The sequence below is a fragment of the Mustela lutreola genome, chromosome 17 (assembly GCF_030435805.1).
Source record: "Mustela lutreola isolate mMusLut2 chromosome 17, mMusLut2.pri, whole genome shotgun sequence".
NCBI lineage: Eukaryota > Metazoa > Chordata > Mammalia > Carnivora > Mustelidae > Mustela > Mustela lutreola.
Window position 1 is genome coordinate 464,631 of NC_081306.1, and position 25,353 is coordinate 489,983.

Below are 25,353 nucleotides of genomic sequence, written 5' to 3' on the forward strand. Positions count from 1 at the left end.
CTTCCGCTTGCCGGCCCCGCCTCCCCTCCCCCCCGCTGGGTCCTAGCGCCGGCCCCTCCCTGGCAGTGTCCCGGACTCCGCCGGCGAGAGCAGCTGCCGCGGACGCCACGGACCCGACCCAAGTTCGCGGAGGTACGAGATGCCGGCGGGAAGCCGCGGGGACCCCCGGGCCGCCCCAGCGCGGACGCAGTCCTAGAGGCCTCGGTTTCCCGCGGGTGCAGAGGGCGGATGGGGTTGGCCTGGCGCGAGCAGCGCGGGCGGGGCAGGAGGAGTGCAGCCCCGGGAGGGCGCCGGCGGGCTCCGGCCCAGCGGGTCCTAGAACCCGCCGGTTGTCCCCGCGGGCCGGCTGCTGCGGACTCCAGGGCTCGGCCGGCGCGGCTGCCCGCCTCGTGCGGTGCGGGCCTCGGGGGTCCTAGAGCCCGCCATGTTGCGGGCTTTTGTCCCGGGCGCGCGGCCCGCCTAACGAGGCCCCCGGCGCCCGCGCGCCCCTCCCCGGCCGAGGCCCGGCCGCCCCGCCCGCGGTCCTAGAGCCCGCCATCTTGCGGGCCTTTGTCCGGAGTGCGGCCCTCCGCCCATTCATTTGTTGGTGCTTCGGGTCTCCGTCCGCTCCTTCCGGACTCCATCTCCACGGCCGCGTTCCCGGCCTCGGACACGAGTCCGCCCCGGCTTCGGGCCCGCGGGGTGGCCTGGCGAGGGCGCCGACGCGTCGATCGTTGCTGGGAGCGGGAGGCACCGGGTCTCCGCAGCTTTAGGCCCTTCTCGGCGCTGCCCCTCGGCCCGAGCCCTTCAAACTCCCGCGGGCCTCGAGGCCCCGTTTTCCTGTGGGGAAGCCCGAGGCCGGAGCGCCCCTGCCCCTGGCCCTGGCCCTGGCCCTGCCGCGGGTCCGGGGAAGCGCGCGTTTGAAGGGTGCCAGGGTTTTTCCCGGGGGAGGCGGCGGCCGAGGGCTCCGGGGCGGGGGGCTGCAAGCGGAGATGCATTTCGGGGGGAAAGCTGGAGGACTGAGGCCGGGGTGCGCTCGCTCTCAGGAGGGCAGCCCCGCGCTGGAGCCGAGGCTGGGAAAGTGGGTTGGGAGTGGGCTGGGAGCTGCGCAGCGTGGACGCTTCGGGGAGCGTCAGCCCTCACTCTGCGCGGCTCCTGGGTCCGCACTCTCGGCTCCTCGGGGCCTCCTGCCTGCCGTCTGCGTATGGACAGCCGGGGAGACCGAGGCGCAGAGGGACAAAAACGGATTCCTTTCTGCTTCATCCCCGCGGGCAGGGCCCTAGCCTAAGCTGTCTGGGAAGTAAATCAAGGCCTCTAGCATGTACAGCCTGTTGGGGCAGCATCTCCCTCCTAAACCAGTGAAGCAAAGACCAGCCTCCCTCACCAGAGCAGTGGACGCACCGTGGGGTGCTGGCTGGTATTTGGACGTTGTGAACTTGGAAAGGCAGAGAAATTCAGTTAATAAATAGTCGTTGACAGTCTCACAAACCCCCAGTATGGGGGAGGCCGTAGACCTGGGTTTGAATTCTGTCTCACTTTGTTTTGAGGCATCAGCCACAGTTCTAGGTGTACAGGAGACAAAAAATAATAATAATAATTAATAAATAAAGGTTCCTGGCTCTTTGCCAGCCTGGAGACAGAGGATTAATAATCCAGCCATAAAATGTGCAAGTGCTACATAAAATGTATAAGCAACAATCAGCACAGAAAGCAGAAGTTTTTTGTTTTCTGGATTTTTAAAAAGATTTTACTTATTTATTTGAGAGAGAGAGAGCACAAGCAAGGGAGGGGCAGAGAGAGACAAAGCAGGCTCCCCGCTGAGGACAGAGGCCAATGCAGGGCTCAATCCCAGGACCCTGGGATCATGACCTGAGCCGAAGGCAGCCACTCAACCAACTGAGCCACCCCGGCACCCCAGAAAGCAGAAGCTTGAGAGCCAGACCACTTGGCTTTGAATATTAGCTGTGGCTAACGAGTTCATATCTGTTCCCCTCAGTATCCTTGTCTGTAAAACGGGGGAAATAATACTGTTTAACTTAGTCTGTTCAGGCTAAGCATAACAACAACAACAAAAAACCCCACACAGACTGAAGGGGCTTAAACAACAGAAATTTATTTCTCACAGTTCTGGAGGCTGGGAAGTCCAAGATCAAGATGCTGGCCAATTCACTTCCTGGTGAGGACCCTTTTCCTGGCCTATAGGTGTCCTCCCTCTGGTTATAGCCTCACAGGGCCTTCTCCATGCATGCGCTCATTCATAAATGTCACAAGACATTTCTAAGCAGTCGCGAGGCTTAGCCTGAGTAGCACCCACAAAATGCACAGAACGATACCTGGCCAGTGGTAAGCTTGCAAGGAATGTTACCCAGATGACACCATATGGGAAACTGAAGAGGAGGGACTAGTGATTAGCAAGAATCCAAAACTGCATTAAGGAAGGTGGTAGTCAGGGAAAGCCTTCTTTGAGGAGGTGACAGGGGACTGAGGCCCAAATGAAATCAAAGCGTTAGCTACACAGTGATCCTTGGGGAACAGTGGTTCTGGCAGAGGGAGCTACTGGTACAGAGGCCTTGGGGTGGAAAGGAATTTAGCTCTTTTTGGGAAAGAAAGGGAGGAGTGGGCAGGTAGAGAGGAGTGGGAGGTGGAGTCGCCTCCACAAGGGAAAGATGCAGGTCTGTCCTAGGAGCAGTGGAAAGCCTCCGGATGCGGCGCATAAATCTGAAGTAAATACAGACTGGTGGAGAAAGAGCCCAGCCCGGGGGCCTGAAAACTTAGAGTCTGGGCCTCTTGACAGCTAGGTGTCCTTGTAAAGTGCTTACGGGGGCCTTCCTCTCTGAAAGAGAGGCCTGGTAGCAATGCCCCTCTTCTAGAAGCTTTGTGAAGACCTAAGGATGTGTCTTTGGTTCTTACGTGTTAAGTGTTGGCTGAGGTGACCCCAAGAGCGTGTGTCCGAGTCCCATACTCCCTGGATGGTGACTGTCGCACAGGGGTTCACGGACCTGACCTGGAGAAATCCCAGTCTAGGGGGTGGTGGGTGGAAGGTCCTTGGTAAATAATGAAGCGAGGAGCGAATGGTGGATTTTAAGGTTTCTTTGTTTTGTTTTTAGATTTTATTTATTCATTTGAGAGACAGAGTGTTTGAGAGACAAAGAGAGAGAGAGCATGAGTGGTCAGAGGGGCAGTGGGAAAGGGAGCAGCAGGCTGCCCACTGAGCAGGGAGTCCAAAGCAGGGCTGGATCCCAGGACCCCAAGGTAATGACTTGAGCTGAAAGCAGATGCTTAACCAACTGGGCCACCCAGGCGCCCTAATGGTAGGATTTTAGCCTACATAGTCCCCTGCTCTTTGTGGATGGGCTCTTGGTGCAACCAACCTGATGCTTCCCTACCTTTCCCCCCCCCAGGAAGTGCTTTAGGAGGACAGGTGTACACCTCCAGATAGGAACACTGAAGCCCAGAGCTTGGAACCCAGGCAGGGGTCAAACCCTCGGAGAGGGACACAGACGCAAAAAGGGTGCTGGTTTTGGTCTCAAGGTGTTCCACAGGGGTGAGAGAGCATGAAGATGTGGCTTGAACTCTGGGTTCTGATCAGCGTAGGGAGGGCCCAGACAACTGATGCAAGAGCCCAGTAACTCAAGGCAAATTAAACACCTCGATTCAAGCTCCAGCTGTGAGTCTATCTCTGTGACCATGGGCTAGTCTCTAAACCTCTGGGAACCTCAGTTCATTTTTTTGTGAATGAGGACAAGCATCCCTAGCTCGGGAAGCTCTAAGAGAGTGACCAAAGGGAGCATGCTCCGCGAAGTGACTGGCTCTAAGAAGACTCTCGATACTTGAGGGCAGTTATTCACAGAATTCAACCAACACTAGGAAGTACTATTATTTTTTTTTTTAAGATTTTATTTATTTATCCGACAGACAGAGATCACAAGTAGGCAGAGAGAGGAAGGGAAGCAGGCTCCCTGCTCAGCAGGGAGCCAGATGCAGGACTCCATCCCAGGACCCTGGGATCATGACCTGAGCCGAAGGCAGAGGCTTTAACCCACTGAGCCACCCAGGCGCCCAGGGAAGTACTATTATTATCTCCATTTTTCAGATGAGAAAATCGAGGTGCCGTGACATGAAGTAAATGGCACAGGGTCATAGCTAGGAAGTGAGTGAGGCAAGACTGGAAGCCAGGCAGTTTGGCTTCAGAGATGGGACACTTAGCCACAATGCTACACTGATTGTCTGAGCCTCAGGTTCCTTTTCTGTAAAAAAGGAATATATATAACAGAACACGCCTCACAGTGTTGACGTGAAGTTTGAGTTAACACATGTAAAGAGCTTAGGATACTGCCTTTTACTGAGGCAAGTCCTCAGTAAACAGGAACTATCATTTTTATTTAAGGGAAACTTTATCAGTCAGACTGTCCAGAGATGGTCTAGAAAGGAGTTAGTGACTGCCTAATCCAGAGATAGGGAAGAATCCCCTGGAAATTCTAGGGAGAATTCAAGCCACGGGGAAGGTTAGGCCTCATGCCCTTTAACTCACCTTCCAGCCCCAGCACTTAGTGGGAAAAGTGAGGGGGGGTTGGGAACCAAACCAAAACAAGCTGAGACTGGAACAGAGCTGTGCGGGGTTAGGGCCAAAAACCATAGGGGAGATACAGGAAGAGCTTCCTTGGGGAAGTGGGGCTCAAAGAAAGGCTTGGTGGGCTTTGTAATAGCCAGGAGGAACCTGGGAGCTTGCATGGTGTGCTGGAAGTCATGAGAAGTTACTGAGCAGGGGACAAAGTATGACATGATACCTAAAGAAGATTCTGGCTGCCTGTACACATGGCGTTTTTTTGTGTCTAGGGGCGGGAGACTGGGGAAGGGCCACTAGGCAGAAAGGTACTGTCCAAGATTCAGCCCGTGCCATTTACCCCAAGGGCTCCCTGTGGGTCCTGACTTGGAAGCCACCAACCCCTGTGGTATACAGATGAGGAAGCAGGCCTAGAAAGGAGCACTCGACTCAGGCTCCTTCTGCCCAGACTAGCTTCGGGACACACCTGGCTCCCACCACGGCCTACAGCAGCACCCTTACCCCGCACACTGGCCGCCCCTGCAGCTGCTGCCGAGTGCTCCCTAAGTGGATCTGCCCATAATCCTCTTCTTTTCATCCCCTTGGGAGGATGAGCTGGTGTTAAGACTAATGCAGCCATTAATCCTATTTCCTCCCAGCCGTGAGCCCCAGGAGCCGCTGGGTGGAATGAGAAAGAAGGGGCCTTAGCTAGAGCGGGTGCCCCGGGACGCCAGGCTAAATCAGATGTATTGATTGTGACTGAGACACATCTAACTGCTAGCAGCTGAAGCTGCCCGGAGGGTAGTGAGTTCCCCGTTACCAGAGCTATGGGAACAGGAGCCCAACAGCAATTCCGCAGCAGAGGGCGGACCAGGATTCCTGGCTGGGGTGGAGTCCCTTACAGCTGTGCAAGGCCAGAATTCTGTGAAAAGTTGCTGCCTCTGACTAACCAGAGGGGAAAGACCGAGTACATGCTCTGGGGACTGGGGACCTGTCACTTCAGACAGACGGCGCCGGTCGCCAGTTAGCCCACTAATTCTGCCTTCTTCGGGACCTGCCTCTGCCTTCCCTGGGAACTTGGCCGCCTTCAGGCCGGGCCCACATCCTGGTAACCTCTGTGTCTGCAGCCCTGCAGGGGACCCTGTGCCCTGGCACAGGCCTTAGCCGCTGAGCTGCAGGAGGATGGGGAGATGGAGGGAGCCTGGGCCTTCTGGGATGCTTCAGCCTTTGGAGAAGCTCAGGGCCTGGGGAAGAAAGTACCGGTGGACATTTGATGACGCCAGCCCCCTCTCTCGGCCCCTCCAAGGTTACCTGGTCCAACTTCTTCCATCAATGAACAGCCCAGAGAGCAAACGCCAGTTCAGAGCGTGAGAGCCAGGGATGTTTGGAAGGAGAGATAGGACCCTCCCTGGTGAGACAAATGCAGATAAGACGGAGTCCCCTTGAGGCCTTAGAGAACGCCAAAGGGACGCAGCTAGTGTCTTAACTCTGCTTCTTTCCTAGACAAGCTCCAGCCTTGGAAGCCATGGAGGTGGAGTCTGCGGAGGCCCGGTCCCCCGCGCCCGCCGCCGCCCCCGCCCCCGCCCCCGCCCCCGCGCCGGGCTACAAGCGCTCTGGCCGCCGCTACAAGTGCCTGTCCTGCACGAAGACGTTCCCAAATGCGCCTCGGGCCGCGCGTCACGCGGCCACACACGGCCCCGTAGACTGCGCAGAAGAGGTGGCGGAAGCCAAGCTGAAGCCAGAGACAGAACCCAAGGCCGAGGATGCTGGCGGGGACAAGGTGTCAGGCGCACCGGCCAAGCCTCGGCCTTACGCGTGCCCGCTGTGCCCCAAGGCCTACAAAACGGCTCCCGAGCTGCGCAGTCATGGCCGCAGCCACACTGGCGAAAAGCCCTTCCCTTGCCCCGAGTGTGGCCGCCGCTTCATGCAGCCCGTGTGCCTGCGTGTGCACCTGGCCTCCCATGCCGGCGAGCTGCCCTTCCGCTGCGCTCACTGCCCCAAGGCCTACGGCGCGCTCTCCAAGCTCAAGATCCACCAGCGCGGTCACACGGGCGAGCGGCCCTACGCTTGCACCGACTGCGGCAAAAGCTTCGCCGACCCCTCGGTGTTCCGCAAGCACCGGCGCACGCACGCCGGCCTGCGGCCCTACGGCTGCGAGCGCTGCGGCAAGGCCTACGCGGAGCTCAAGGACCTTCGCAACCACGAGCGGTGAGGGCGCGGTGCGGGGCCCCGTCGGGGAGAGCTAGGGAAGGGCTGGCCCGGGGAGCCCTGGGAACGGGGGCGAGGGGAGCCCGTGGGAAGGCGAGCGGGCGGGCTGCGGGGAGAGCCGAGCGCCGGGGAGCAGGGGGTGCCCCAGCTGGGTGCGTCGGGGCGGACCGCGCGCGGGGCTGGACGTGGTGCCCAGAGGATCCCTGGCGGACGCTGGCGGGCCGGAGTGGAGCTGGCCTGGGCGCGCGGGGCCAGGTCTTCCCCGGGGTCTATAGCCGGCCGGAAGGTTCCCGCCCCGGGGCGCAGCCGCTGGTCCCCGGGGACACCAGGAGGCGCCGCGGTCCAGCGCGGCCAGCACAGGGGCCGGGTGCCAGGCCCGCCGCCTCATGCCGCGTCCCCTGCTCCGCAGGTCCCACACCGGGGAGCGCCCCTTTCTCTGCTCCGAGTGCGGGAAGAGCTTCTCGCGCTCGTCCTCGCTCACCTGCCACCAGCGCATCCACGCGGCGCAGAAGCCCTACCGCTGCCCGGCCTGCGGCAAGGGCTTCACGCAGCTCAGCTCCTACCAGAGCCACGAGCGCACGCACTCGGGCGAGAAGCCCTTCCTGTGCCCGCGCTGCGGCCGCATGTTCTCCGACCCGTCGAGCTTCCGGCGCCACCAGCGCGCGCACGAGGGCGTGAAGCCGCACCGCTGCGAGAAGTGCGGCAAAGACTTCCGACAGCCGGCCGACCTGGCCATGCACCGGCGGGTGCACACGGGGGACCGGCCCTTCAAGTGCCTGCAGTGCGACAAGACGTTCGTGGCGTCCTGGGACCTCAAGCGCCACGCGCTGGTGCACTCGGGCCAGCGGCCGTTCCGCTGCGAGGAGTGCGGGCGGGCCTTCGCCGAGCGCGCCAGCCTCACCAAGCACAGCCGCGTGCACTCGGGCGAGCGCCCCTTCCACTGCACGGCCTGCGGGAAGTCCTTCGTGGTCTCGTCCAGCCTCCGGAAGCACGAGCGCACCCACCGAAGCAGCGAAGCCGCAGGGGCGCCCCCACCGCAGGAGCTGGTCGTGGGGCTGGCCCTGCCCGTCGGCGTGGCGGGCGAGGGCGCCACCAGCCCCGCCGCGGGCGCCGCGCTAGGGGACCCCCCAGCAGGGCTGCTCGGGCTGCCCCCGGAATCGGGCGGGGTGATGGCCACCCAGTGGCAGGTGGTGGGCATGACGGTGGAACACGTGGAGTGCCAAGATGCTGGGGTTGGGGAGGCTCCTGGTCACCTGGCGGGGGCAGGCGAGGTGGGGGCAGAGGAGGTGGACGAGAAGCCGCCGCAGTTTGCCTGCCGCGAGTGCAAGGAGACCTTCTCCACGCTGACGTTGCTGCGGCGGCACGAGCGCTCGCACCCGGAGCTCCGACCCTTTCCCTGCACCCAGTGTGGCAAGAGCTTCTCTGACCGGGCAGGGCTGCGCAAACACAGCCGCACCCACAGCTCTGTGCGCCCCTACACCTGCCCCCACTGCCCCAAGGCCTTCTTGAGTGCCAGTGACCTGCGCAAGCACGAGCGCACCCACCCTGTGCCCATCGGGACCCCCACGCCCCTGGAGCCCCTTGTGGCTTTGCTAGGAATGCCTGAGGAGGGACCAGCTTGAGGCCCATGCCCCTTCCACCTCACGGCCAGGAGCCCAGACTTCACAGGGTGCCTCCTGAACCTCTCTGCCCCTGCTTTTTAGACTCCAGATTCCTGTCCCCCGGGCAGCTAGCTTTCCTTGCCAGCAAAGAGTTGGGGGACAGAGACACATGTCCTCTGAGCAACACTCATTAAAACATTCACTTTGACACTGGGTTGTCTTCTGTTTTGGCTGGGGGAAACGGAATGAGAGTTTGGGCATCACATAAGGTTCACTGGAGACCCCTGGATTGACAGATTAGAAACCAGAAGTGTCTTTGGCTGGCTTGTTTCCCAGTGTATATTTTCAGAATGTCTTGACAAAGGGTTCCCTGGTCAAGGAAGTACAGGAAATACCCTGTGCCCTTCTTGGGGATTTTTGGTGATCAAAAGTATATTAAAGTCACTGATACAACAATGAACAAATCTACTTACATTTGTTTAGCCCAATGTTCTTTCATCATGGAAACTTTTTACTGAGTAGTTCCATCCTTTTATAGATAATCCACTGAGGTCCAAAACTAGTGTATTTCGTATACTGCAATAACAAACCAGAAAACCCACGTAGGGGATGAAGGGGTTCCACTCACAGTAACAACAAAACCCATAAACTATAAAGGAATAAGCCTCACAAGAAACATGCAAAACCCATATGAACAAAATGGTATCCCCGTTCTGAAGGTTGTAACCCCTAAGTGAAAGGAGACATACTAAGTACCTGAATGGAAAGACATTAAAAATGTTGATTCTTCAGGTGTCTGGGTGGCTCAGTTGGTTAAGCAACTGACTTCAGCTCAGGTCATGATCCCAGAGTCCTGGGATCGAGTCCTGCATCAGGCTCCCAACTCCACAGGGAGTTTGCTTCTCCCTCTGACCTTCTCCTCTCATACTCTCTCTCACTGTCTCTCTCAAATAAATAAATAAAATCTTTTTTTTAAAAGTCCATTAGCAAAGGACTAATTAAGTAAGGCTAGCCACTGTAAAATATATTATGCAGCTATTTTTTAAAATGACATTTATTAACCCAGGTTTTTGAAAGATCTCCCAAAAATATGTCAAGTGAAAAAAATAAGATGCAAAGCAGTATGGTTATACTCCCATCTGGGTCTAATCACATATTCATACTCAAATTCCTATAGAATATTCTTAGAAGGAGGAGCGCCTGGGTGGCTCAGTGGGTAAAGCCTCTGCCTTCTGCTTGGGTCATGATTCCAGGGTCCGGGGATCGAGCCCCGCATTGGGCTCTCTGCTCAGCAGGGAGCCTGCTTCCTCCTCTCTCTCTGCCTGCCTCTCTGCCTACTTGTGATCTCTGTCAAATAAATAAATAAAATCTTTTTAAAAAAAAATATTCTTAGAAGGACACTCCAGAACTGATTTTGGATTATTATGAAGTCCAGCTGCTAGGGCCCTCCTGATTTATAAGCCAAAATGAAGCCAAAGTTCAGGGAACTAGATCCTCCTTCCCATGCTCTTATCATCTCTAGACTTATTCTTACCAACTCTAGACCAAGCTGGCAGCCTCAGGAAGTGACCAATGTGCAGCCCCTCTCTAGGCCCACATGCCAGTCAAAGGGGACTTGGGCAGCACCAGGTAGCTTCAGGAACAGAAGTATCAAGTGTCCCCTGATGTCATGGACCTCACTTACAGTCATCATGACCAATCCTCAGAAATTAGTTTTAGAAAGGTTCTCATTCCTGCTCTCCATCAAGGACAAGGAGGCCACATGGCACCAGCAGGGACCAGGGTGTCATGGTTGTGGGAGGAGACACCAGTTTGGCCAAGGACACTCACTGTCCAAAGCAGGATAAGCACTGACCCCAGGCTTTCTGCCTGTACCGGCTGGAACCAAATACTGACAGGGTCCAGGAAGAAACAGACTTGGACTGGGGTATTGGAAACGGGGATTTGGGTTATTCCCAACTAGCTTTGTGACCTTGCCCAAGATGATTTATGTTGGGAATGACTAGGCATCTTTTAAAAATTGGTACAAAGATACCGTATTCCCTAATCGACAGATACCCATGGGTATCTGTCTATAGTGAAGGATGAAGTGGTCCCCTGGATGTTTGGGAGGAATCCACAGCCTCCGCTCCCTTTCTGAGGCCCGACAGTGCACCCATCTCTTGGTGTCCCTTCTCTGATACCCCAGGCACCCACCCCATACCCCAGTGCCTGCTCCCTAAGGACTCCGATGGTCTGACCTTTTTAAAAAAGTATTTTAACAGCTTCATTAAGATATAAATTACATGCTGTACAAATAACCTGTTTAGATTATCTCTGAATTGGATTCCAATTCAGTGGATTTTAGTATATCCACAGGGTCCTCGAAATCTAATTTTCATCTGCTTGAAAGCAACTCCACACCCATTAGCTGTCCCTTCCTATTGCCCCCAACCCCAACTTCTTTCCCTTAGCCCTGGTCAATCACTAATCTACTTTCTATCTTTCTGGAGTTGCCCTTGTGGATAATTCATGCAGACAGAATCACACCATATGTGCTGTTTGTAACCGGCCTCTTTCACTTCCAACAGCGTTTTCAAGGTTCAGCTGTGCTGTCAGTACTCCAGTCCTCTTCATTGTCAATAATCTTCCAGTGTATGGAGATAAATTTCATTTACTTTTTTGAGAGGAAGGGAGGGAGAGGGGGGAGGGGCAAAAAGAGGGGGAGAGAGAATCTTAAGCTCCAAGCCCAGCGCATGAGCCTAAAACTGGGCTTGATCTCACAACTCTGAGATATAACCTGAGCCAAAATCAAGAGGCTGACAACCTACTGAGCCACTCAGGTGCCCCTTGGAGATACATTTTCTTTTCTTTTTTCTTTTTTAAAAGGTTTTATTTATTTGACAGAGACAGTGAGAGCAGGAACACAAGCCGGGGGTGTGGGAGAGGGAAAGCCAGCTTCCCAAGGAGGAGGAAACCTGGTGCGGGGCTTGATCCCAGGACCCTGGGATCCTGACCTGAACCAGAGGCAGACACTTAACGACTGAGTCACCCAAGCACCCAGAAATACATTTTATAATCCTTTCATCACTTGATGAACATTTGGGTTTTCCATTGTTTGGCTACTGTGAATAAAGCTGCTATGAACATTCATGTAAAATTTTTTTGTTTTAATATTTTATTTATTTATTTATTTGTTTGAGAGAGAGAGAGAGAGAGAGAGTGAGAGAAGCGGGAAGGTCAGAGGGAGAAGCAGACTCCTTGCAGAGCTGGGAGCCCTGTGCAGGACTTGGTCCCGGGACTCCGAGACCATGACCTGAGCCAAAGGCAGTGGCTTAACCAGCTGAGCCACCCAGGCGCCCCATGTAAAAGTTTTTATGTGGACATGTTTTTCTTATTTATTTATTTATTTATTTATCTATCAGAGAGACAGAGAGCACCACAAGCAGCAGGAGAAGCAGGCAGAGGGAGAGAGAGAGGCAGGCTCCCCTCTGAGCAGGGAACAGGATGTGGGACTCCATCCTAGTATCTTGGGATGCTGACTGGAGCTAAAGGCAGATGCTTATCTGACTGAGCCACCCAGGCGTCCCTGGACATGTTTTTCAATTCTCTTGTTTGCAGAACTGTCAGAATGTTTTCTAAAGTGGCTGGACCATTTTACATTCCCACCAACAGGGTATGGCTGTTCCAATTTCTTCATACCTTTACCAAAAGCTGCTATTATCTTTTGATTATAGCCATCCTGGTGAGTGTGAGTTTGTGGTTGTGATTTGGATTCCCTGGGTGGAAACTGATGTTGAACGTCTTGGGGCACCTGGGTGGCTCAGTGGGTTATAACTCTGCCTTCGGCTCAGGTCATAATCTCAGGGTCCTGGGACCAAGCCCCACATCGGGCTCTCTGCTCAGTGGGGAGACTGTCTCCCCTTCTCTCTCTGCCTGCCTCTCTGCCTACTTAAAATCTCTCTCTTTGTCAAATAAATAAATAAAATGTTAATTTTTTAAAAAAAGAAACTGATGTTGAACATCTTTTTGTTTGTTTATTGGCCATTTGTACCTCATCTTCGGAAAAATGTCTATTGAAGTTCTTTGCGTGTTTTTTAATTGGGCTGTTTGGCTTTTTGCTGTTGAGGGGCAAAAGTTGTTTCTGTATTCCAGATAAAAGTTTCTTATGATTTCGGGGCGCCTGGGTGGCTCAGTGGATTAAAGCCTCTGCCTTCGGCTCAGGTCATGATCCCAGAGTTCTGGGATCGAGCCCCGCATCGGGCTCTCTGCTCGGCAGAGAGCCTGCTTCCTCCTCTCTCTCTGCCTGCCTCTCTGCCTACTTGTGATCTCTGTCAAATAAATAAACAAAATCTTTAAAAAAAAAAAAAAAGTTTCTTATGATTTCCAAAAATTCTCTCCTACTGTGTGGATTGTCCTCTTACTTTCTGGGTGCCCTTTGGAGCACAAAAGAAAAAAATTTTAATTTTGAAGATATCTCATTTATCTTTTTTTTTTTTTTTTTTTTTTTTTTTTTTTTAGTTGCTTGTGCTTCATGAGCCATACATAAGAAACCATTTTCCTAATCCAAGGTCATGAAGAATTATGCCTATGTTTTTATCTACAAGTGTTAGAAACCTTATGTACAAAATTTACAACCTAGTTTTAAACTTATAAGGCTTAAAATTTATAAAAGTTGTGAGCACCTGGGTGGCTGAGTCGGTTAAGCATCTGACTCTTGGTTTTGGCTCAGGTCATGACCACAGGTCCTAGGATGGAGCTCTGCAACTGGCTTCACGTTCCGCAGGGAGTCTGCTTGAGGGTTCTCTCCCTCCGCTCCCCCCCCCATCTCAGGTGCACTCTCTCTCTCTCTCTCTCAACATAAATTCTCTTAAAAAATTTGTAACCTCGGGGCACCTGCGTGGTTATATCATTGGATGTCTGCCTTCGGCTCAGGTCATGATCCTGGAGTCCTGGCATCGAGTGCCACATCAGGTTCCCTGATTGGCAGGAAGCCTGCTTCTCCCTCTCCCACTCCCCCTGCTTGTGTTCCCTCTCTCGCTGTGTCTCTCTCTGTCAAATGAATAAATAAAATCTTTTTTAAAAATTTATAACTTTTTTTCGGTAAACTTTGAACATTTTATTATTTTTATAATTGTTTTAAAAGATTTTATTTATTTATTTGACAGACAGAGATCACAAGTAGGCAGAGACACAGGCAGAGATGGGGGGGAGGCGGGCTCCCAGCTAGCAGAGAGCCCGATGTGGGGCTCCATCCCAGGACTCTGGGATCATGACCTGAGCCGAAGGCAGAGGCTTTGTTTTTTTTCCTTTTTTAAAGATTTTATTTATTTATTTGACAGAGAGAGAGAGATCACAATTAGGCAGAGAGGCAGGCAGAGAGAGCAGAAAGCAGGCTCCCTGCTGAGCAGAGAGCCTGATGTGGACCTTGATCCCAGGACCCTGAGATCATGACGCAAGCCGAAAGCAGCAGCTTAACCCACTGAGCCACCCAGGTGCCCCTATAAACATTTTATAGCTAAAACTCTTACATTTGGATACTTGATCCATTTTGGGCTAATCTTTATATGTGATTTCATTCTTTTGCACATGCTTATCCAAACACTATTAGTTAAAAAGAATGTTCCTTCTCCACTGAATCCTCTTGATACCCTTGTTGGAAATAACCTAACTGTGCACATAGTTTATCTCTAGAATCTCCATGTGTTCCATGTAGGTGTATCTATCTATCATCTACCTATCATCTCTCTCTTTATTTTCTTTTTGCTAGTACCACACTCTTTTGCTTATTGTAGCTTTGTAGTAAGTTTTACCAAGACTTGTAATTCCTCCAACTTATTCTTCTATTTCAAATTTTTCTGGATTCCCTACATTTCCATGCGAATTTTAGGATCTGCTTTACAATTTTTGTGAAAAGTAAGGAGCAGCTGGGGTTCTGATGGGTACTGCATTGAATCTGCAGATCAGTTTGAGAAATACTACCATCTTAACATGAAATCTTCTGACCCATGAACTTGGGATTTAAAGAATCTATTTCACGACACCTGGGTGGCTCAGTCAGTTGTGTTAGCCTTTGGCCAGACACAGAGTCCTGGAATCCCAGTCCTGGAATCCAGTCCAGCATCAGGCTCCTTGCTCAGTGCGGAGCCTGCTTCTCCCTCTGCCTCGTGCTCTTTCTCTCTTTGATAAATAAATAAATAAAATATTTTAAAAAATATATTTAGATTTTAAATTTCTTTTCAGTGTTTTTGTCACTTTCAGCATATAAATCTTACTCTTCTTTTGTTAAATTTATATCTAAGTATTTTATTCTCTTTGCTTCTATTATAAATGGCATTGTTCTTAGTTCATTTTTGGATTGCTTCATTGCCAGCAATGAGAAATACAATAAATTTTTGTGCATTATTCTTATATTTTGCAACCTTGCTAAACTGGTTTATTAGCTCTAATAATTTGTGTGTGTGTATCCCTAAGGGTTTTCTATATACAAGATCATGTCATCTGGATAATTTACTTCTTCTTTTGTAATCTGGATACCTTTTACTTATTTTTCTTGCCTAGTTGCCCGAGCTAGAACTTTCAGTACATTGTTGAAGAGAACAGACATCCTGATCTCAGGGGGAAAACATCCAGTCTTTCATCATTTAAGTATATTAACTGTGAATTTTTTTTTATAGATGCCTTTTGATACTTAGCAAGTTAAGGAAGTTTCATTTTATTCATAGTTTCTCAAGCTTTTTTAATTGTTGTAATTAAAGGGTGTTGGAGTCCTCAAATGTATTTTCTATTGAGATGATTATATGGTTCTTCTTCTTTATTAATATTCAGAATTAGGGGCACCTGGGTGGCTTAGTCAGTTAAGCATCTCTCTTCAGCTCAACCCATGATCTCAAGGTCCTGGCAACCCCTGGGTCTGGTTCCCTGCTCAGAGCAGAGTCTGCTTCTCCTGCTCCCTTTGTCCCTATACCCCACCCGCTCAGGCTCTCTCTCTCAAATAAGCAAATAAAATTTTAAAAATATATTCAGAATTACATTAACTGAAGGGCGCCTGACTGGCTCCAGTTGAAAGAGCATTCAACTCTTGATCTCAGGATCATGACTTCAAGCTCCATCTTGGGTTTAGAGGTTACTTAAATAAACTTTAAAAAATTACATTGATTTTTGGATGTTAAACCAACCTTGCATTCCGGGAAAAAATTATGCTGTATAATAATTTTCATATATTGATAGATCTGGTTTGTAATTTTCTTTTTTGTGATGTCTGTGTCCAGTTTTATTATCTGGATAATGTCCAATCTAACTTCTGGCCTTCACTTTTCTTCTGCCCTCACTTCCTTTGCCCCCTGGCTCTCTACCACGACTGTCCAAGGGGGAGCACATCGCAGGAATGCCAAATCACACACCCTGCTGCTGGTACAAGCAGCAGCTGTATCACTGCTCTGTCCGTACTGTGGACGACACTCATCACCCACTTCCCAGCCAAATGGCTGGATGAATTATGAGCTTCTCCCAGGAGAATGCTCCAGGGCCAGGGCTATGGAGGAGATAATGGGAAGTCAGCAAGCTTAATAGGTGGAGCAGTGATTCTGAATTCAACCAAGATCTGGAAGCCAGTTCTCAATTCCCTACACATAGTCCCCTCTCAATAGAAATCCCTCCAGCTGGTGCCTGCCTTCATTCAGTCCCTATCCTGCTCTGATTTCATCTACCTACTCCTACAGAGCAGGCCCCAGCAAATAAACAAATTTGTTTGTTTCTTCCCAGGCTTGGGGCCATTACACTTGCAAAAAGCTGGGGATGGAAAACACTGCCCAGGATTTGCCCATCCATGATGCTCTTTCTCTTCGTTCAAGTTCTGGCTCCAGTATTAGGTTTCTATCCCTGCGTACTAAAAAACCACAAATTCAGCCTCTTAAAAACAACACCCATTTTTTAAAAGATTTATTTATTTATTTGAGAGAGAGCGAGCGCACCAGCCAGGGGTGGGGCGCAGAGAGAGAAATAGTCTCCCACTGAGCACGATCCCAGGACAAAGAGATCATGACCTAAGCTGAAATCAAGAGTCGAATACTTGGGTGCCTGGGTGGCTCAGTGGGTTAAAGCCTCTGCCTTCTGCTCAGCAGGGAGCCTTCCTCCCCCTCTGTCTCTGTCTGCCTCTCTGCCTACTTGTGATCTCTGTCTGTCCAAAAAAAAAAAAAAGAGTTGACTGCTTAACTGACTGAGCCATCCAGGTGCCCCACCCATTTCTTATTTCACAGTTCTATAGGTCCAAAGTCCAGTGTGACTCAGCTGGGTCCTCTACTTAGGGTCTCACAAAATGGAAGTCAAGGTCTTGGCCAGTCTGGGCTCTTATCTGGAGGTTCTCCCCTAGAGACCACTTCCAGACTTAGCCAGGTGATTAACAGAATTCGGTTCCATTTGGCTGTAGAACTCAGGTCCCTGTTTTCTTTGCTGGGTGTCAGTCAGAGGTTGATCTCAGCTTCTAAAGGCCATCTACATTCCTTGGCTGGGGGCCCTTCAAAACTGGCCATTGGCACATCAAATCCTCCTGTTTCAAATTTCTCTGACTTCTGTTTTCCTCTTCTGTTGCTAGCTGGAGAAGCATCTATGCTTTTCAGAGTTCATGTAATTACATTGGTTCACCTGAATAATTCAGGATACTCTGCCTATCTTAAGGTCAACCAATTAGTAAACTTAATTACATGTGCAAAGTCTCTTTTGTCATGTAAGGTAACATATTCATAGAGATTAGGGGTTGGAATCTTCGGGGGCCATTTTTCTCATTACTATAGTTCACCCTTTAGCCCTCAAATATTTATGTCTGTTCCACATGCAAAATACATCCACTTCCTCCCAAGGTCCCTAAAAGTCTCATCCCATTAGAGCATCAAGTCAGAGTCCAAAAAACCTCATACAAATCTTATCAAGTCCAGAGTCCTAAATCTCATTATCCAAAAGTAGATGCAGATGAGGCTCTGGTTCTAATTCTTCCTAGAACACAACTCCTGCCATCTGTGGTCTATAGAACTGAAGAAACAAGTCAGGTACTCCCAACTTGCATGGTGGGAAATGCATAGGGTAAGAGTTGATAGACGTTCTGGTTCAAATGGGGAGAAATGGAAGGTAGAAAGGAGTCACTAATCCAAAGCAATTCCAACAACCGGCTGAGCAGATTCCCTTAGGTTTCCAGACTAGAAGTAATCCTCCATGGCTCTGTTCTGGCCTGAACTCCCGGGTCTGTCCTTGGGATTAGTTACCTTCTCTAAGAAGCCATTCCTAACTACCTATTAACATGGCCGTCTCCAATCCTTTGTCATTTTTTGTCATAGAATGCTGCTTAGTTTTTAATAATACATGTCATGGTTTTGGAATGTCTTAGTTATTTCTTTACTTGTCCTTTCCACTAAAATATAACTCCATGAAAGGCAGAAGTATTTTTACTTCTATTTCTCCGGCACTTTCTAAAACACCGAGTATGTGACTCTTGCTCAAGAAATATTTCATGAGTAAATACATTTCTAAAAACCCCACCTGGGTGGCTCAGTGGGTTAAAGCCTCTGCCTTCCCCTCAGGTCATAGTTTCGGGTCCTGGGATTGAGTCCCGCATCGGGCTCTCTGCTCAGCAGGGAGCCTGCTTCCCCTCTCTCTCTGCCTGCCTCTCTGCCTACTTGTGATCTCTGTCTGTCAAATAAATAAATTATATATATGTAATTTATTATTTTTTAAAAATTCCACTTACACGTGAAATGAGGCTAAGCAATTGCCCCCAACCATGTCCACATGCTCATCCCTGGAATCTGAGAATGTTGCCTTATATGACAAAAGGGACTTTGCAGATGAAATTAGGAGTTGTAAGACGGAAGATTATCCTGGAGTATCTGGGTGGGCTCAAAGTAATCATAAGCATCCTTATAAGGGGGAGACAGGAAGGTCAGAATCACAGCAGAAGGTGATAAGACAATGGAAGCTTTGGAGGACGAGGCCGCTGGTCAGGGAAGGCCGGCATCCAACAGACGCTGGAAAAGGCAAACGATCCCTCCAGAAGGAGTCAGCCCTACCGACTCCCTGACGGGTTAGCCCACTGAAACTAGTTGTGGATTTCTGATCTCTGGAGCTGTAAAAGAATAAATGCATGTTGTTTTACCACTACGTGTGTGGGACTTTGTAACAGGAGTAACAGGAGGCTAATACAATTGGGAGGGGTGAGCGCTGGTAGTATGTGCTGTAACTGTGGACTGTCCCCCAATAGTCACCCTTCCCAAGTTAGCTTGTTTCCTGGGAATAATTTCCCAGTTCCCCTAGAACTTTTGGCTGGACAAAAAGCCTGCCCAGGGGAAGAGTCTATTTCTTGGCCATGTGACTACATTCTAGCCAATAGGATTAGAGCAGAAATTCTGGGTCTGCAATTTAGGGTAAAGGGCAAGCCGTCCCCTTCACTTCCTGCTTCACAAGGGCGCAGCTGTGGAAGTGCTGGTGGACCCTCTTAGACTATGTGGGGGAGGGCAGTATCCCAGGGATGGAACAGCAACAAGACAAATAAAAGAATTTATTACTGGGGCACGTGGGTGGCTCAGTCACTGAAACATCTGCCTTTGGCTGGGGTCACAATTCCAGGGTCCTGGGATCAAGCTCCATATCGGGCCCCTGAGCAGGGAGCCTGCTTCTCCCTCTGCCTCGACGGCCATGCCCCTGCTTGTTCTCTCTCTGTCAAATAAACAAGTAAAATCTTAAACAAATAATTTGTTATTATTTTTTAATTATTATGCTTTGGTCCTGATAACTTCACGCAAAGACCCACCATACTAATCTGGACTTTTATACAAGAGAGAAATAACCTCCTACCTTGCATAAGCCATGGTTAGTTTGGTTCTCTGTTCCATGCAGATGTACCCATAAGCAAAAGTACAAATTGCCACTTACTATCCATTATGTTGGGGCTTCCTGGAAGGGCAGACATCTTTGTAATTAAGGCAAGTTTCGGTTTTACTTTTTTTTTCCTTTTGGACAAGTCCATTGTAATAGCACCATTGTGGGCTCAGGATATATATGGTCTATCCTGAGATATGTCTTGGGATATATGTGAGGTTGACATTTGCCAGGCACCAAGCTGATGGTGGAAGGTCTGAGCCCCATCGCCCAGACGTTTTTCTAGGTCACATAAGCAGCTGCCACAGGCTGCCAAGAACCAGCAAGGCTCACTGCATCGGAGGGTAAATATCCCTAAACAAGGAGCAAGCCTCAGACCTCAGAGAACTACCTCAGCTCAGTTTGGTATGCTGACTGTCTCCACGACAGGGGAGGAGAACTACGGGGCGCCGGGGGGCTCAGTGGGTTAGGCATCAGCCTTCGGCTCGGGTCACGATGTCAGGGTTCTGGGATCGAGCCCTGCGTAAGGCTCTCTGTTCAGCGGGGAGCCTGCTTCTTCCTCACACTCTCCTTCTGTGCGCTCGCTCGCTCTCTCTCCCTCTCTCTCAAATAAATAAATAAATAAATAAAATATTTCTTTAAAAAAAGTATAGGATGGGGCGCCTGGGTGGCTCAGAGGGTTAAGCCTCTGCCTTCGGCTCAGGTCATGATCCCAGGGTCCTGGGATCGAGCCCCAAGTCAGGCTCTCTGCTCAGCCGGGAGCCTGCTTCTCCCTCTCTCTCTGCCTGCCTCTCTACCTACTTGTGATCTCTCTCTCTCTGTCGAATAAATAAATAAAATATATTTTTTTAAAGATTTTATTTATTTATTCGACAGAGAGAGATCACAAGTAGGCAGAGAGGAAGGCAGAGAGAGAGGAGGAAGCAGGCTCCCTGCTGAGCAGAGAGCCCGATGCGGGACTCGATCCCAGGACCCTGAGATCACGACCTGAACTGAAGGCAGCGGCTCAACCCACTGAGCCACCCAGGCACCCTAAATAAAATATTTTTAAAAAAATTAAAGATTAAAAAAGGACAGGAGAACTGAACGGAGTCTCTGCAACATGGAGAGCTTTTATCCATCAACTAGGATCAAATTATGCGGCAGTAACAACCATCCCAAAATTTCAGTGGTTCACAACAAATGTGTTTTTCTCACTGATATTCCATGTCCTCTCTTGGGGGAGCTCATCAGGTCATCAAAAGAATATGACTGCCAGTTGACCTGTGAGCAGCACCCCCCCTCCCCTGTAATCAAAGGCTCCTCATACCCCTCCCTTGTCCTTGGAATGTCCATTTGGCTTGACTTCTCTGCCACCAGACGCTGCCCCAAGGATGCAGCCTTGAGAGAGTACTGTGTTGTTGAGACCATCTGCATGGTAGACATGACTGAACCCAGTGAAGGCCTCTACAAAAACTTTTTTTTAAAGTAGGCTCCATGCCCAACATGGAGCTTGAACTCATGACCCTGAGATCAGAAGTCACACGCTCTACTGCCTAAGCCAGCCAGGCACCCCAAGCCCTCTATATAGATTTTTAAGATTTGGTGGGAGGTGCAGAGATCTACGTGTCTGGTGGCATGTAGGTCCCCTTGCTTCTTAACCCCACCATGTATTGATCTGCGGTGGCCTGCCTCTTTGTTCAGTCTCTCCCTGTGCTCTGTGTACAGGGGCTGGTTTCAGGTTTCACTTGGGAAGCTTCTGAGGATGTTGTGAACCAATGTCCTCCATGGGACAGCTGTGGCTCTGTTCTACTTCATCTTCATTCCAGAATCGGAATCTAGTCTGAAGAAACGGCCTCAATCTGGAATTCTTCAATCTCAAGACAAAGAAGAGAAGAAAGGCGTCAGGCCCTGTGATGGCTTTTAAAGCTTCCTCTTGGAAGTGGTACAGTTACTCCTACTCGAGTTCCTTGGCCTGAAGCAAGCCACATCCCCAAAGCTGATGTCTGTGGGGTAGGGAAATATAATCTCATATGGTGGGGCCCCACAGCAAGGTTTTGAACAATTGTGAAATCTTCCTAGTCTGCCTTCTTTGTCACAAATATGGCCTTTGTGTTTTTTCTACATGCAAGATATATACATATCCTTCCCCAGGGAGACCACGAAATGACCCATCTAATCATGGCATCATGCTCAAGTCCAGGACCACTAGTAGTGTCATAGCAGGTCCAGAGGTAGCTTCTCTTGATCCAGAGACCTATGAACCAAAACCATCACCACCACCACCACCACCACCATCACCACCACCACCATCATCACCACCACCACCACCACCACCATCATCACCACCATCATCATCACCACCACCACCACCACCATCATCACCACCACCACCACCACCACCACCACCACCACCATCACCACCACCATCAGCATCACCACCACCACCACCACCATAATCATCACCACCACCATCATCATCACCATCACCACCACCACCACCATTACCAGTTATCTCTGCCCCCACTTCCTCATGCACATCCAACATCTGGAGTGGAACAGGGAAGGGATAATAGCAGTAAACACTATTTGGGAGTGTTTGGGAGACACACAGCAACTTACTGATCCATGGTAACTGCAGCATCCTGCTGGGCAGATGTTCAAGGCTCCCCACCTTTACCTGGGGGTGGGATTGCTTCCTGGAGCTAGTTCCCTGGTTCCCATAGAGTAGCTCATTCTTTCCCATTTATTCTCCCTGGCCACATCTGAGAAAACATTGGAGGTTATGCCCTTCAGAGGCAAAGTAGCTTTCTGTCTCCTTCATGTTCATAGAAATTTGGGAGCTCTCAAGATCTTGAACACTCATGGTCTTTTGAAAATCCAAGCTAGTGGCTTTTGTGAGGAAGGAAAGAAGCTTCTTATCTATTTGATTCCAGTCAGTTCTATGGGCTAACTGCCAAACCCACAATTCTTTTCAGACATGCCTCTCTCTTTAGAGTTAATTGTAAGCAAATGAAGCCTACTAACTCCTCTGGGAGAGTTGTACTCTTAATCTCTCTTTTCTGAATCACCTCCACTAACTGAAAGCCTTTATTTGGAACCACTTTGATCAATTCAGAGGTTTCTACAAAAGGCATGAAAGCCATACACTTGATTAAGACCCTTGCCACAAAGATGGATTTCACTCAAACTTTTCAGCTTAAGGGCTTTGTCAACTCTATCTTTCATTGCTTAAAAATATAGATCACCTGCCTGGACCTTCTATACTCTCTTCCATTTCTGCTTAAAAACTAGCCCATTATTTTCAGAGTTCTCTCTTTCTTACCGTAATCTGTCAAATGCGTCCCCAAAGCAATCAAGTCATGCTGCTGATATTCTTTCTCAAATTCCTTTTTCCCTAAAGGCCCAAGCTCATTTGGACATGATTTATATTCTTACTTATTTCCAGCTTACAGTTTAACCAAATGCTTCACCACAGCCTAACACGTCACCATCTTTCCAACTTCTGCTGATGGTTTCCTCATCAGCTGCTGTCCAGCTCCAAAGCCAATGGCACATAATTCAGGTTCATTTATTAATGTGGTAGCGCCCCACTTCTGGGTACTAGCTCTGTGACAGTTGGTTTAGACTTATTCTGATGTGGCAACAACTAGTCTCCAAATATCGGTGGTTTGCAGCAAACGGGAAAAGAAAAGGCAAACCGCCAGCCTACTCACTGATACTTAAAGCTTCTATCTGAAAGTGACACTTTACATTTCTACTCACAATCCATTGGCCAAAGCAAGACATAGAGCCAACCCTACTCTAAGTGGGGCACGAATGGATACAACCCTATAGTGAGTGGTCCAGTAGGAAGGGCAGTATATATTGGGAACAATAATACAGTCTATCACACGGTTGCACAAGAAATGTCGGTCATTGAGCCCGTCCACTCCCCCTTGATGGACACTCTGCTGCAGTGTTTTGTGCCACATAAACACTTCACATACATCATGGTCAAGGGTAAAGTCTTGACCCGGCTAGACAATTTGTATGTTATTTTTCCTGGTAATTTGAACCATAAAATACTGAGTGAATGAGGCAATAAGCAGGGAGAGCTACAGCTGAAAAGTTATGATGCAAGATGGATTTGGAAAAACCACATCCAAACAAGACCCTGTTCTCTGAAAGTTGGGCTGACAGCCCCCAAGAGAAGATTTCAGTGCAAAACCTGCCCTTAACCCCTCATTCAGGTCAGTTCCCCCCAGGGAAAGGGTATATGCGGAGAGGCTGTGAAATGTCCAGTGCACAGGTCCACCTGACTGCTAAGTCTGCCCCAAACTTGCCACTCACCTGTTCAAAAACCTTCCATGTGTCCCCTAGCCCACAGGAAAAGTTCAAACTACTGGGCCTGGCATCCAAGGCTTCACTCGGCCATCTAGTTATGTTTGTCAGGAGGTTCTGGACCACTTCCTGGGGGAGACAGACACGTAGGCGGGCTTTCAGGGGGGACGCCGTCCAGCAAAGCCAATCCCAAGTCACATACCACACACTGACCCTCAGGTGCGTCAATGTGACTCTGTCTCGTCACAGATCTGATCGTCTCTATCAGGTCCCAGTAGGTGCCGACGAGTTGTGCAGTTTTCCTCCGAAGGAGAAAGATGAGGGGTGGACAAAGGCGACCGCGAGGACAGGATTCCGCGGAAGATGCAGGCCACAGGGGAAGAGATGGAGAATTAGGGAAGCCCGGAGGCCCCGTATCCAGACTGGTCTTCTACTGGGCCAAGATCTACTGGCCCCGCGGTTTCGCACCGAGTGGACATCCAGGTCGTGCTTGCACACTGGCGAGAACGGGGAGCTCTTTGCTGATGTGTCTAGGGCTTCACCTGGATTCAGGACCCACGATCTCGGGCAGGACCAAGGCGTGGCTACGCTCCCAGACCCGAGCAGCTGCCAAGTCCGGGGGCTGGGGAGAGGGACCCGACTCGCCCATCCTGGTCAGCCTCTCTCAAGCTTGCGCCCCTCCCCTCATTCAGAGGTTTGGTCAAGCCCCGCCCCGTGACCCAATCACTTTAGAGGGTGACCGAGGACTCACTGAGGCCCCGCCCATATCTGCCGAAGGCTTGTTGTGGTTTGATCCCTCCCCCGGGCGGTCCCTGGGCGTCCTCCTGACCAATCCCAATGCCCCTTAGGAAAAACATTTAGTTCCGCGGGCCAATCGTTTTCCAGTTGCGGCCAGGCCACGCCCCCACGCCCGGGGCCCAGCCGAGGCTGGAACCCGGCGCACGCGCCTTGCAACGGCCAAGCCGGAGTCTGTCTAGGGCCACTGGGAGGCGCTGCAGGCGGGTACCCAGGTGGACCGAGGCACAGCCCGCCGGGGTCCTGGGGGCCTAGTCCCGCCCCCCGGCTCCTCCCCAGGCCGGGTCCCGGGGCAGGGTCCGAGACTGCACCAGGACAAGACCAAGGGCAAGACCGCCCTTCTCGGGCTCGCGTTACCCCCGCCCCAGAAGCGAGCGGTCCTGCAGGCCACACGGGCTGCGCAAGGGCAGGTCGGAGCCGCAGCGACGCAGCAGCAGCAGGGACCTGAGGGATGGAAGTGGGATGGGTCGGGGTGGCTGGCCCCCACACCGAGGCTTGGGGTCAGCGCCGCCCCACTCCAGCCGGACTTCAGGGCTGGGAGCTCGCTTTCCCCTGAAACCCGGCGTCTGAGGAAGGGACGCCCAGCTCTGGACACCAGGCTGCGGGACTTGGGACTCTTCGACAGGGAGAGTTGGGGTCTGGAGCTTAGGTGCCTCAGAGAAACCAGGGCTCAGGCTCTTCAGGCTCCTCTACTGCTTCAGCCAGATAGCCGCTTAGTAACGAGGGCTTGATCCGGAGTCCCTGGCTCTCCAGGCCACACTCTGATGTGGCCTTTCTCTGGGTACAGGGCGGCTCTCCTCTGCCTGTAACTCTCCCCTGCTTCTTCCTTGTAACTGGCTCCTCCTCAGTACTCCGTCCAAACGTCACCCATTCTGAGATGGGCCTTTCCCTGTTGACTGTATCAGCCTCCATGACTCACGGTGCCTCTCCCTGGTCTCCGATGCCCACCAGTGCCCACACATATCTCCCCTGGCCCAGGCTGGCTTGGCCCAGCTTCACTGCTCTGGGCTTAGGGACTCCCAGTAGTCTTTACCCAAGGGCAGTGTAAGCCAGACAGGGGCATGTGTCCGTGCCTGTCCC

General features: G+C 51.1%; 1 protein-coding gene and 1 long non-coding RNA gene across 7 annotated transcripts; one reads left to right on the forward strand and one right to left on the reverse strand.

Moving 5' to 3' along the window:
- Positions 1–17: 17 nt before the first annotated feature.
- ZNF668 (zinc finger protein 668) lies at positions 18–8,539 on the forward strand. 6 transcript variants are annotated; one of them, XM_059153820.1, is made up of 4 exons: positions 36–132; positions 5,650–5,933; positions 6,026–6,730; positions 7,140–8,539. In XM_059153820.1, exons 3-4 carry the CDS (start codon positions 6,048–6,050, stop codon positions 8,350–8,352), a joined length of 1,896 nt encoding a protein of 631 aa, XP_059009803.1. In that variant the 5' UTR covers positions 36–132; positions 5,650–5,933; positions 6,026–6,047; the 3' UTR covers positions 8,353–8,539. The 6 variants fall into 6 exon arrangements, with proteins under 6 accessions (XP_059009804.1, XP_059009803.1, XP_059009806.1 ...); XM_059153823.1 differs by having other exon boundaries at positions 71–132; positions 5,829–5,933; XM_059153822.1 differs by lacking the exon at positions 36–132 and adding an exon at positions 171–2,155.
- Positions 8,540–20,215: 11,676 nt separating this feature from the next.
- On the reverse strand, positions 20,216–24,566 carry LOC131819531 (uncharacterized). Its single transcript, XR_009349220.1, has 3 exons — positions 23,488–24,566; positions 21,836–21,920; positions 20,216–21,032 (listed from the first exon to the last, which is right to left on the reverse strand). It is a non-coding gene; the product is annotated as an uncharacterized LOC131819531 (long non-coding RNA).
- Positions 24,567–25,353: the final 787 nt, after the last annotated feature.

What these genes read in the sequence shown, in the direction of transcription:
- ZNF668 (XM_059153821.1), top strand. Translation starts at nt 6,048, where the DNA reads ATGGAGGTGGAGTCTGCGGAGGCCCGGTCCCCCGCGCCCGCCGCCGCC. An exon ending in GACCTTCGCAACCACGAGCG is followed by an intron (nt 6,731 to 7,139) that starts GTGAGGGCGCGG and finishes CCTGCTCCGCAG; the next exon opens with GTCCCACACCGGGGAGCGCC.